The sequence below is a fragment of the Ctenopharyngodon idella genome, chromosome 24, assembly GCF_019924925.1.
Source record: "Ctenopharyngodon idella isolate HZGC_01 chromosome 24, HZGC01, whole genome shotgun sequence".
NCBI classification, from domain to species: domain Eukaryota; kingdom Metazoa; phylum Chordata; class Actinopteri; order Cypriniformes; family Xenocyprididae; genus Ctenopharyngodon; species Ctenopharyngodon idella.
In genome coordinates this window covers 27,853,397-27,867,028 of record NC_067243.1, presented here as the reverse complement: position 1 = coordinate 27,867,028, position 13,632 = coordinate 27,853,397, and the positions used below count along the sequence as shown (strand labels likewise).

Genomic DNA, 13,632 nt, shown 5'->3' with positions numbered 1-13,632 from the left:
AGTAATTAATTTTTTTTGTAAATTATTGCAATCAAAAGCACACACTCTCATTTAATAGCAGTGAATAGAAAACACATGAACAGATATAGCAAGAAAAAACAGTGATCATGGTATTTAATTCATACTAGGTCCCAGAAAACATTTTTCTCAGGTTAGCACCGACACAACTAAATCTAATATTCACAGACGTTTTTATATATTTAATCCACAATCCATCCCCCTATACTGGTGCTATATTGTGGATTAAATGTATATGTCTGTGAATGTTATATTTGATAGGAACTTCATCACTTTGATCACACATGTAAAAGAGTGTGTGTATGTATGTGTATTTCATACATGTTTGAATTAAATTATGAAGAATGATGGATTGGAGTTTTTCTTTTCTGTGTTGTACATGCCTTTCTAAAAAAAAAAAAAAAAAAAAATGCTTTCAAAAAATGATGTGGACGAAATCGACTTTTGGAAAAAGTGGTGGGGAGACATTCCACCCACATTTGCTAAAGATTCCTATTTATCTCTCTTTTTTCTGGGACAATGAGTCAGAGCTGAACGTAGCAGTGGGATGTGGCAGAGAACTCTTGATAAATGCGGTGGTACTTGCTTTCCATGTCATTAGAAACCTGGCAGTCGAGGAAACAGCAGTCAGATCACAGACCAGAACAGAATGATGAAGTTTAACACCGCTTTCAGTGTTGCTGGAATCATACCTCTCTACATAACAGGTAATATCTTACCAAAAATCTATAGCACAACAAAATTGTTTCAATTATTTAAAAACTGACAAGCCATTAAACACACCTGACAATGTATGTTTCTCAAAAAAACCAGTTGGGTGACTTTGGCTAAAAGTCCTCAGTGTTACAGTACAGATTGTTTCACAGCAGCTTTACAGCATTGTTAAATGTCAATTATGCCATTGTTCAGCTTGAGTCATTTGATTCAGTTCAGTTGGAAGATCATCAGTTATTAATTTAGTTTGTTTCAGCTCGTCATCGTCCAGCTCAGTTCAGTTCGCATCAATGCAGTCAGATCAATAATATAGCTGAATAGTAAAAGATAGTTTTGATTTAATATTTTGGTCACTATTAAATCCCATACTATTATGTTATTCATAGATTCAATGACTTTAATATTATTCTAAAATGTGGAAAATAATGATAATAAAGAATGAATAGTGTCCAAACATCAATATACTGTAAATATATTGTAACATGCCTACTTGTAATATTCTGTAAAATATTTGAGCAAACTACTTACAAATTGTATGAAAATGCACACAACACAATTACTTTACATTCAGTAAGTCTCAGTCAACTCTTAGTAACTCTCTAAATACAGATTGTTTAAGTTGTTTAAATTTAGGGCTTTGGGTTCTGCTCCATCCATCCATTCGTCCATCAACTCTCCAAAATGCTTTATAGTAACAATTTATGGCCATTTTTAAAACTCAGAAATAACCCCAAAAGTATCTAATTCACATCTGCACTGCTTGTGAAACTGACTTTAGATAGGTAATAAAATAATTAATAAATAATAAAATAATTAAATAATTTCATAGGCATATGAAATGAATAAACAGGTATTTTAGTAAAATTACAGTATCTGACTGTATCTGTCATCGCTCTGTCTCTCTGACTGTATCTCTCATCCCTCTCTCTGTCACTGAGTGTAACTCTCATCCTTCTATCTGTCTCTGACTGTATCTCTCATCCCTCTATCTATCTCTGAAAGTATTATTATGTTTTGTAATATATCTAATGTATTGTCCTCTTTGTTCTTTTCAATAATTCTAGCCACTCTGGAACATCATCTGGAGCAGAATTGTTCTTTTTTGACCGAAAGTTTGTTGGACTTTGTTTTGCCATGTTGGTCTGTTCATGAAGTGATGAAAGTGATCAGGTTTTTAAGAAATGTTTTATATGATCATGTAATTTTTACAATAATGTTACTGTAATTTAATTTACAGAATTTTACTGTATTCTCTGATTAGCACGTGCACTCAACTTCTTTGGTCGACCATGGCGAGGCCTGTTCTAAGTGGAACCTGTTCTGTTAAACTGCTGTATGGTCTTGCCCACCGTGCTGCAGCTCAGTTTCAGGGTCTTGGCAGTCTTCTTATAACCTACATGTACCTCCATGTACCTCTACCTTTATGTAGAGCAAGAATTCTTTTTTTCAGATCCTCAGAGAGTTCTTTGCCATGAGGTGCAATGTTGAACTTCCAGTGACCAGTATGAGAGAGTGAGAGCGATAACACCAAATTTAACACACCTGCTCCCCATTCACACCTGAGACCTTGTAACACTAACGAGTCACATGACACCGGGGAAAGAAAATGGCTAATTGGGCCCAATTTGGACATTTTCACTTAGGGGTGTACTCACTTCTGTGAGATACTGTATCTCATCATCAAAGAGCAGCAGGGTTTATCTAACAGTACTTTCCATCTACTAGAACAACTGTTTTTCAACATAATATAACATAATATGCAGTCACTGCAGCTTTCTGTGATTAATTAATTTGCCAATTATCAAACAGTCCTCCAATAACATTAATGACCACACCATAGATAAAAAAAAAAAAAAAAAAAAAACCCTCCACAGTCCACAAACACAAATATAACGTTAGAATACAGAAACAATTTTTTAAATGACTGCCCCTGAAGAAATATTATGGCTTACAATATCCAACCGGACCGAATCAGACGCGGAATTTTGGAAAATGCACTATACTACTACTTCTGCTCCGTGGGGAGTTGTTGACATTGAGGAAATTATCGCCCCCTGCTGGTACTTCACCTTTATATATGCGTGCCATTTTCAAGGCAAATCGTGACACTGACACGCATCCTAGTGGAAGAGCGTGTGTATTACACGCTTTGGCGTGATACCAGTACCTAAATCCAGGGTCCCCTCGTCAGCATCCTGACGAATGGAGATATGCTTCTCACTATCTGTCCATTTGTGGAAGATTATTAATTTTGTCTATTTTTCTTAGCCAATCAGAATCGTTTAACCTGAAGTAATGACATAGTTAGTGGATTGTTGTGGAAATGTGAATGTACGCAGAGCAGCCTACGAACTCCGTGTGAGACTTGAAGCTGACTTCTGCTGATTAAACTGCAAACTATTCTTCAGTAAAATTTTCTTCAATTTATTATTTTTTTAACTCTGACTCTGGGTCTTTATTCATCATATCTGGTCTTCTGGGTCTTTAAGTGTAAAATTCCCCTACAGTAGCATAACCTTTTACAAGAACAAACAAGTAAAACTGAACAACATATTAAAGGTGCTGTATACGATTTCTCAAATCTGTTGTTGAACACTGTTGATATTTGAAATCAACCCAAATAAACTCACCCCTCTCTTCATTGCTCCTCCTCCAAAACTCACACTCCAGTACTAACCACACTGCTCCGAGTCAGTCTTGAACCCCGGCCCAATCGCTGCTGGCATGCAAGGCAAATGCACCATCAATGACGCTAAACACTGCATTCTCACTTCACTAAAAGTATACTTGTGTTTAGCATATTTTTTAAAAGTGTAACTAAGCATATATTTATTACCAAAGTACTTCTAGTATACTGTTTAGAAATATATGAAAAGTATGCTTGTGTTTAGCATATTTCTTAGAAGTGTAATTAACCATATATTTCAAGTATACTTCAAGTATATTTCTTATAAAGTAATTAACATGCAATTCAACATTTTTAATGCACTTCAAATAAGCATGTTGGGAATACAAATGTATTATTAACATACTACTTGCATTTCAAGTATATTTTTAATACATTTAATACTACGTCTTTTTCACCTGGGGACCTATACTGCATCCAGCCACCTGGAGGCAATTGAGATGCTTTGGCTTCACTTTTCAGGACACATGTGACACGCTTGTTACTAACATAGTCCATTATGACATTGTTGGTCTGCTGCTAACTTCCTTGTTTGCTTCTGTTGTACTTGGCCCCTTAATTGCTGCTTGCAGCTATATTTTCCTGTGTTTCCCTTCAGTTATCATGGTTTCTAGCTTGTTTTCATTGGTTGTCATGGTTACTCATTGTTTCATCTATTTTATCCACCTGTTTCTTGTTTAGTGTATTAGTTCTCTGTGTAAATATTGCCCTCAGTTTATAGTTTGTCTTTGTCTGGTGTTGTCTGTGCTTTGCACAAGATTTTGTTTATGCTTGGTTTTTAATATCGCACTTTTGTTTTATTTAATAAAGTAAAGTACATTTAGATTCATTACACCTGCTTCATCTTGTTCTTCAGCCTGAACTGTGACACTGCACATGCAAAATATGTTAATGCAGGAAATATAAACTGCATTACAATATTCTGCTGGAGTAGCATTTCTCAATAGGGGCAGTGAAGACAAACCTGCCAAATCCAAATGTAACCCTGGGTTTAATCCATGTGCCTTTTTTAAATGTACACTCTGTAGAGCTCTGATCAGCTTGGCATTACGAGCTCCTCTTGCCCCGAAAGAATCGTCGCAACACCAGATAGCGCTCTGAGTCCCCGCGTGATTCAGAGTTCCTCTGGCACCGCTGGATAGTGCACTGCGTTACGGAAGACTTTGGTAGCCGGCGGCGGAGCGAGTGAGAAAACGAGCGGACCGCTTGTCGTGATTGATTGCTGTAACCATACCTGGGGCCTGTACCATGATGGTAGTTGAACAAACTCAGGGTTATAGGATTAGTTTCGAGTTGACAAAACCAAACCACTCCAATCCGGCTTTGTTGGTACCATGATGCTGATCATCAACTTTCTCTGTCAACTCAGTCTTGGATCCTGAGTTTGTGGAGCGCGTGCACATGAATGTGTGACATCAGTGGTGAACAGCCAATCACATGCCTTGCAACAGAGAGAAACTCTGATTCACTTTTCGCGAGAGAGCCAGCGTGATTCAAAACTCTTTTGCTGAAGGTTAAGAGATTGAAGAAAATGAAGTGAAACTTGTGAAGTTAGTTTATATAGTTGCTTGATAGAGACTCAAACATGTAAGGTCACAGTTAGTCATTTTTAAAGAGTTATCTATTGATTCTACAGCTTATTTATATTACATATGATCTGTATATATTAGGGATGGGAAGATTAACCGATATGTATCGATACGCGGTCATGCGCGTGCACGATGTGAGTGCATCGGTAGACCAGCAGAGGATGAATGAAATTTTGGAAGCAAATCGAGATGCATCGGTTTTTCCGAGATACAGCTTATCCTTTTAATACAGAATGTATTTTTTGATTTATTAACAAGTGTTGTCAACCTGTTTTTTGCGCATAATTTAATCGACCTACATAAAGTAGGCCTAAGCAACTGACTTGTGGATGTGTACACTACAACTCAATGTATCAGCTGCGCGGATGAAGCCAGTGATGCGCCCAAAGGTGTGAATATGGGTGTGAATCGTATCGTATTGCATCGCAAAATGCCACACATGTATTGTTAATATATCGGATCGGATACTTTGTATCGAGATGCGTATCGGATCGGCATTATACCTTAGATGCCCAACCCTAGTATATATTAATATTCATTTAAACTAAATGCTTAATAATAACTGTTAAACTAAAATTGCTTGTGTGCAATGGATTAATAATAATATAGATCATATAATAATTATATAAATCATAAAATAATTCTAATTATCATTAAAGCCAGACAATTTCATCTTTAAATATTTGTTTTTACTATATAGTGACCTTTAATTTGGAGGAAGTGGAACCGGGGGCGTGACTTTATTGCGTTGGATGTGTCAGTATCACTTTGCTCACATCTGATTGGTCCAATTTCGGTTTGAGATCTCTTATCCAGAACATAACCTGCCCCTGAGCAGGTTAGCTGTGGAGCGTAAGTTACTATGGTGATTAACACCGCTAAAAGCCAAGTCACTTTCATGGTACCTAAAACCCAGGATTGGCACAAACTAATCTGAAACTCACCTGGCTAGCCAGTGAATCCGGCTTCATGGTAGCCTACAGGCCCCTGGATCGAGGTACTCTGTGTTGTTTATTTTGCTCATTGGAGTGAAGAGGCCAGTTTGTGTTGTAATAGGCCACAACGCACTCAAGCAACAACTCAGGCCTGCAACGGTGGTGTTTGTAAATGCATGTGTGTGAGTGTGGGCCCACAAATATGTAGTTTATTCACGTTTGTTGTCTGAATGTTTATTGCTGTTTTGGTTACTGTCTAGTTACACTTTCAGCAAGTCGTACAAAGTCTGATATATAAGGTTATAGATTGGTGCGTTTTCTTTACATCTAGTTCAGTCATCTGCAGGTACTGAGATTATTTCACAGATTGTTATATTATACTCAGAGTCAATTTCATGTGAATTGATTACTTTATTGGGGTGTTTCTGATACCTGTTATATTAGACTGTTTAAAGTCTATTGTGTTATTCTTTACTCATTATTTATTTATTGGTCTATTTATTGAACTATTTAGTTATTTATTATCTTATTTTATTTGTTCTATTTATTGACATCTTGACTATTTATTGATCCACTTTCTGTGATAATAAAACCTTATAATTTGTTATACTTACCCATTCTTACCTGGTGTAGTGAGTTATACTTACCTGTATTGTAAAGTCCGTTAACATAGGTGTTTTTACAGCATCTAATTGGCTACCAAAAAGGGAAAATTAGGGCTTGGCTTATAACTATTATTAATATCAGAGGTGTGTAATAATTTATAAACTAGTCGAGAGACATATTACCAGAACCCGGTGCTCCACCCTAACAGAACTTGGGGCGTGGTAAATCCTAAGAGGGTAGGGGGCGCTACACAAATAAACAGATTAAAGTCTGTTTCTAGTAGACCAAAGGCTCTTTTTAGAGCCAAGCATTTTGTTTGATAAAGAGCACTTTGCTTACAAACACCATTAACGCAGTTGGTTTATGGGAAAAATGACCCATCAAATGTATGATTACTCTGCATCACCAATTATAAATACAATAATAATTAAAGCTGCGAGCAGCATTTATCGGGGGTTCAAGCATTTAAGGCCTTTTGCATAAAAAGGAATTGTCTTAGTTAGCAAGGATGTAACCACTGAAATCATAGAGGAACAGCTATGATATATGCTAAAACACACAGAAAGAAAAGGCTTAAACAATAATACTTGATAGATACTAATTATGCTTACACACACACACACACACACACACACACATTTTCTTGTAAATTCAGTATTTGAAATACATGAAGGGTAAAGATGTTTTTTGCAAATCTCAGTAAAACATCATTTTCGGGTTTCCTTTTACTTAATGTGGCACAACTGTTAAAACTAATGCTCTAATGGAAATGTAGATGAATTTTGACGAACAAACAAACAAAAAAAAGTGCTAGAAAATGTTAAAATGATAATGATTTTATTAAGTCTAAATATGAATTATAGAACAATATTAGTGAGTAGTATGACAAAATTACTATTTTAGATAGCAGGCGGCAGCAGAGGAAATCTAATTGGCTCACTTTCATTTTAAAAGTGTCTGTTTTGTCTTAAGTTGAAAACCTTGAAAGCTTGAACTTGAACTATATTAGTGAACTATATTAGCTGCCATCTGGTGGCACAAAATGACAGTTTTAAGCAATTTACAATAGAAAAAATGTTTTTTTGACAGTTATAGTGCCACCTATTGCTCGATCTTCCCCACTTTTTTTGGGTATCGTCAGAGTGTGCCCATACATATGCGTGTTAATTTTGGTGAAAATATCTCATTTCGTTTTGAAGTTATAGACACACATATATATGAGAGCATAAAAAATGACCCATGAAAGACTTTGATTGGATTTTTTTGCCACTTCCTATCAAAATTTTGACATTTGGGCTTCAACATTAAGCAAATCAACTTAGGTTTCGTGTTTCCTATGGTTTTGTCTCGATCGGACTAACGGTTTCGAAGATTTTCGCAAAAGTTTTTTAAGCACTAAATCACAACGTGGCACAAACCAGAAGCCAAAACCTGGCAAGTCTGGTATCGTTGGACTCGGCAAGGATTCAGGAGTCTAAAGACATAACTCCCGTGAAAATAAGTCAACTACACGCAGAGTTATACACATTTTCATCTAAAACCATTAAAAACACGTTTTTTAAAGGTTTTTTTTTTTTAACAGTTATAGTGCCACCTATGGTCCGATCTCCATAAAAGTTGGCATGCTTGTTTAGAGTCATGTTGCATGTGCTCACTTTTTTTTTTTTTTTTTTTTTGTGAAGTTCTGAGTTTTCATTAATGATTTATAGGCTTTTGAGTATATTTGGCCACACCCATTATGTAAATGACAGCATTGGTTCTTGAGGCAAAGTTGTTCAGCATGAGGAGATCTATCAAATGATATGCATATTGTGTGGATCTGTGAAACACCACGTGATTACAGAGGCGTAAAATCTCGTTAGCACCAACTAGTGGCCGATTTCTTTCAAAATTCTTACAGACCTCTAGGCCCATGAGTTGATCATGCACACCGAGTTTCGTTCCGATCTGCCTCCGTTAACCTTGTCTAATAGGTGTTCCGATAGCGGCCATGTTTTTTGAGATACACCAATGTCCTCATAGAATATCATGCCCCCTTGGACCAAGACACTGCATGCCAAATTTCAAGTCGATCGGGCTAACGGCTGCATAGTTATAGCTGTTTTCATGTTTTTTTTTTTTTTTTCTCGTGTTATAGCGCCACCTAGTGGCCAATCGCCTCAATTTTTTTTTATTGTGACCAAAAATTTAGCCCCTACATATGTGTACCGAGTTTGGTGCGAATATCTCATTTCGTTCTTGAGTTATAGCCATTTTAGTAAAAGTGGCTCCGCCCACATCGTACGTTTTGGCGCCCCTTAGCAACCGTGAATCAAAATTTCAACTTTTTTTTTTATTTGATAATTATTGATATTCACACTACAGAAAACATTTCTGCACTGGTTTGGTTCCGATCAGGCGAAAAACCTAGGACTAGTTCGCAAAAGTAGGTTTTGGACAAAATTTAAAGTGGCGGACATTTTTTTTGAGCCAAAGATTCCAATGATATAAGACACTTGATTCTAGGACAAAAGGTCTAGGAGTTATTAGCGATTTACAACTTTTGATCGCTGTAGTGCCACCTATTGGCCGATTGAGGTCATACTCTGTCAACCTCTCCTCGATCTCTGACCTATCATCTGACAAAGTCTCTAGCACTTACGGTTTGGGCTGCACGATCAGTTTTACAGCAGAAGAATAATAATAAAAATCCTTACAAATACAATAGGGTTTCAGCACTTTGTGCTTGAACCCCTAATAACCACAAGGTGTGTGTGACTGTCATGAACACATAATTCAAGTGTTTAGAGAGAGCACTTTAATTATTAATATTATATAACTATTAATTATTAACTGTTAATATTTACAAACACCATAAACACAGTGGGTTGAGGGAAAAAAAAAAAAAAAAAAAAAAACATCCCATCAAACCAATTAAATTTATGATTGTTCTGACAATTTAAAAAAATTACAGATACAATTGTAGCGGCCACATGAACACATGATGATCTTGTAATGTGTCTGATTGATAGAGATCTGGTTGCTGGTTGCAGTGCTTTTAACCAGGTAGTAAAGTGATTTTGTTCTAATCTAAATTCCACACAACCAATAAGGTAAATATTTCAGGATAAATAAATACAGAAATGAGAGTATGAAGTCTAGAGGGATGTCTTGTACACTCACTGTTTGTTTGATGTGTAGTAAAATAGTAAACAGAAGAAAGCATCTGAGTGGAAACACAAACAGTCATAAATGAAAACCAATTAAACACACACCCACAAAATTTAGAGGTAAAATCACAAAAGTAAAAATGGGTTTCAGGAAAGGAAGAAAAAACTGAAAACTTTTCTGTAAAAATTCCATTAGGGATGCAGTATTTCCTAAACAGGATTTTGTAACAACTCTCTTCAACCCAAGTCTGGAAGGAACACAGAAAAAGAACATTAATTTTTTTAATGTTACTAATTTAAGTTAAACTATTAGTACAGTAACTCATTTGTAAGTTGCAAATAAATGTAACAAACTTTTGAAAACACTGAAGGTATTTTAGTTATACACTTCATTTTCATACTTATTACTTTGGAATATTTAGTTGTTTTTCACTGAAACAGAATCATTATTTGCAGGAACAAGACATAGGCTTATAATTGGTATAGTATTTTGCATCACTGATTAAACATTTCAAGGTTAATAATTAAAAAAAAAAAAAAGTTCATTATGTTATTTGAAATAACACAAACATGTAAAGCTTATTTTATAAAAGCAGCTCAAAAGGCAAAAAACAAGTTACAAGAACTAAAGTCGTTTTCATTTTATGGACGTTTTAAGCAATGCAAATCTAATATATATTTACACACAAAGTTGGAGCATTCTTTTTACATTATACTAACCTAATTAAGCTCTTGTTTTTGCAGATTGATCTAATTCACTAAAAGCCAGATTTTCAAAATCCTCATACGAACCCCCAAAAATAAAGGCCGGCAAACATAAGCTACTTATAATTACCGAAACACAAATAGTCTCTTTTAACTGAAAATATGGGTGGCTCTTAAAAGAGCCTTTGGGTCGCTGATAGTCTCGGTTGAATCTCTACTTGGAGCTGGTGTACTTGGTCACTGCCTTGGTGCCCTCGGACACGGCGTGTTTGGCCAGCTCTCCGGGCAGCAGCAGACGCACGGCGGTCTGGATCTCTCTAGAAGTGATGGTGGAGCGCTTGTTGTAGTGAGCGAGACGAGACGACTCACCGGCGATGCGCTCGAAGATGTCGTTGACGAAAGAGTTCATGATGCCCATCGCCTTGGAAGAGATGCCGGTGTCAGGATGAACCTGCTTCAGGACTTTATAAACGTAGATAGCATAACTCTCCTTCCTGGACCTCTTGCGCTTCTTTCCTCCCTTACCGGCGGTCTTGGTGACGGCCTTCTTGGAGCCCTTCTTAGGCGCAGACTTCGCTGGTTCAGGCATGATTCAACTTGAGCACAAACTTGACAAATCAATGTGAACTCAGGAGCACTACATCGACGTTTATTTTAATGCCCTATGCTAATTTTCAAAGAGATACGGGAACTATCTGATTGCCTCTTTTAATAGGCCAAACCCATAAACTCGTATTTCATTGGACAACTCAAAGCATCACGAGCGGAATAAGGGCCAATCATGTGCGCCGCCGCCAACCGCTCAATGTTTGAACTACACCCTGACTGTTTCCTTTGTTTCGTTTCCCGCTCTTTTATTATTGGTTTGAGAAAATAAGCGATGCTAGACAAATATTGTGAACCATCGTGTAATTAAAACACCATTATAGAGCCATTGAGGGAGTTTGGAAGGAAAAAAATAAGTCAGACCAACTTTACAAACACTTTTTCCTAGGAACGTTTTGATTAATGAAAATGTTTAACTGTTTCAGCTACCAGGATAGTAAATAAAAACCCATTTGACTTTTTGCGTAAAATAAATAACATTTTTGTTTTCTGCATTTCCACTTCTGCTAACTTTGGTTTTATTTTAATGTTCGTTTTGTATCTGCTAAATTAATAAAGACTGTAATACAAAAACAAATAGACTTCGTGCGTTATTTAAAGCAACATTCATATTTTAGAAATCATAGCTCTGTTAAAGACAACTTGACGAGGCGTTACTGTTAAACGTTATTTACCAGTTTAGTGAACTTTGCTGAAGTTCAATCTGGATTCAGAACACATCAAAAAAAGGCTTTTTGTAATTAAGTGTGTGTGGTCGACACGGATAAAACATTGGACTCTTTATGTGACAGAGTGGGTGGCTCTTAAAAGAGCCGTTGGGTTTGTGTAGTTTTTCTTGGTTTCAGGCGTTTTAACCTCCAAAGCCATACAGGGTGCGTCCCTGTCGCTTCAGCGCGTACACAACATCCATGGCGGTCACAGTCTTTCTCTTGGCGTGCTCGGTGTAGGTGACGGCATCGCGGATCACATTCTCCAGAAACACCTTCAACACTCCGCGGGTCTCCTCGTAGATCAGACCGGAGATGCGCTTGACACCGCCACGGCGAGCGAGACGACGGATGGCGGGTTTGGTGATTCCCTGGATGTTATCGCGCAAAACTTTACGATGACGCTTGGCGCCTCCTTTTCCGAGTCCTTTACCGCCTTTGCCTCTTCCAGACATGTTTAACAAAACTCTATCAAATGATGATAAAGAATGGCTCATGAGTGTTACTAGGAGGCCTTTTACATTTGCTTACAGGACCTGAGAGGAACCAACGCCGCGTCACAAGGCGCACACCCCTCCCCCAAAGTAGCAAGAGCACATGTGATTTATTCCCCCTGACGTTTTTCATGTTAAATGTCAGGTTTCATAAAATTTATTTCACAAAGATAGTAATTTACAATAGTTCTGTTTGATGTTTAATAAAGTGGTATTCTACTTAGGAAGAGGGACACAAGACGTCATATCACAATATTGAAGTAAAATTTTTAAATAATAGAGTGGCGCATCTGTTATATCTTCTGCTTATGCCTATGTGTTTGTACATGTATATTTTAATTTAGAGAACTCAAACACTAGAGACGCAGACAAAATTATTGTATTAAAACTGCAATGATGAATGCAGGATTACGTTTGATACTCTGTCACAACTTTACTGACTGTACATTTTAACCCTTAAACAGGCAAAAGTAGAAAATAGTCTAGAAATATACCATATTCAAAGATATATTTGCATGAGTTGTATCTCCCTGCTCTATAAAGATGTATATATAAATCAATATTTGTTTTATGCGATGCAAAAAAAAAAAAAAAAAAAAAAAAAGGTTCGTGTATGACATGTCTAATACTGAAGCATTTAAATTTGTGTTTTTACTGTTCAACGGTCTCATCTTAAACCTCAAGGCTTGAGATCCACTGTCCTGCACAAGGAAGACCCAGCAATCTCAAGGGAGCGAAAGAATACAATTTTTGACTCATATTATGCGTTAAACTGGAAATGGTCTCATTCAGTGTAATTTTGGTGGCTCTTAAAAGAGCCTTTGGGGTTTGATGTGGCTGATGCGGGTTTAGGCGCGCTCTCCGCGGATACGGCGGGCCAGCTGAATGTCTTTGGGCATGATGGTGACCCTCTTGGCGTGGATGGCGCACAGATTGGTGTCCTCAAACAGACCGACCAAATAAGCCTCGCTGGCCTCCTGCAGGGCCATCACAGCGGAGCTCTGGAAGCGCAGATCTGTCTTGAAGTCCTGAGCGATTTCTCTCACTAGCCGCTGGAAGGGCAGTTTGCGGATCAGCAGCTCGGTGGACTTCTGATAACGGCGGATCTCTCGGAGAGCCACGGTCCCGGGCCTGTAACGATGGGGCTTCTTGACACCGCCGGTGGCTGGAGCGCTCTTACGGGCGGCTTTGGTAGCGAGCTGCTTCCGTGGTGCTTTGCCACCGGTGGATTTACGAGCGGTCTGCTTGGTTCTTGCCATTGCTGTAGCCTTTTTCTCTTTCTGTCCTGCGTACGCTGGAAATGCGCATTTATGTTACACGCCTGCTTTTAAAGCATTGCGGTGCCATGAGCTCACAGTGTCTCGGGTGCCGAGGCTTGTGATTGGCTAATGTATGATGTACGCTTATGACTGCTAGCCAATGA

General features: G+C 37.6%; 4 protein-coding genes across 5 annotated transcripts in view; all 4 read right to left on the bottom strand.

Annotated features, from left to right (window-relative positions):
• Positions 1–13,632, bottom strand: part of LOC127506760 (histone H4) — a 210,673-nt gene that overhangs the window by 178,649 nt on the left and 18,392 nt on the right. The window lies entirely within an intron of this gene.
• Positions 9,966–11,021, bottom strand: LOC127506890 (histone H2B). Its single transcript, XM_051883732.1, has one exon. The coding sequence runs from the start codon at positions 10,989–10,991 to the stop codon at positions 10,617–10,619; it is 375 nt and encodes a 124-aa protein (XP_051739692.1). The 5' UTR covers positions 10,992–11,021; the 3' UTR covers positions 9,966–10,616.
• On the bottom strand, positions 11,802–12,186 carry LOC127506911 (histone H4). The gene has a single exon (XM_051883756.1). It carries the CDS (start codon positions 12,168–12,170, stop codon positions 11,859–11,861), a length of 312 nt encoding a protein of 103 aa, XP_051739716.1. The 5' UTR covers positions 12,171–12,186; the 3' UTR covers positions 11,802–11,858.
• LOC127506849 (histone H3) lies at positions 12,870–13,486 on the bottom strand. The gene has a single exon (XM_051883685.1). It carries the CDS (start codon positions 13,466–13,468, stop codon positions 13,058–13,060), a length of 411 nt encoding a protein of 136 aa, XP_051739645.1. The 5' UTR covers positions 13,469–13,486; the 3' UTR covers positions 12,870–13,057.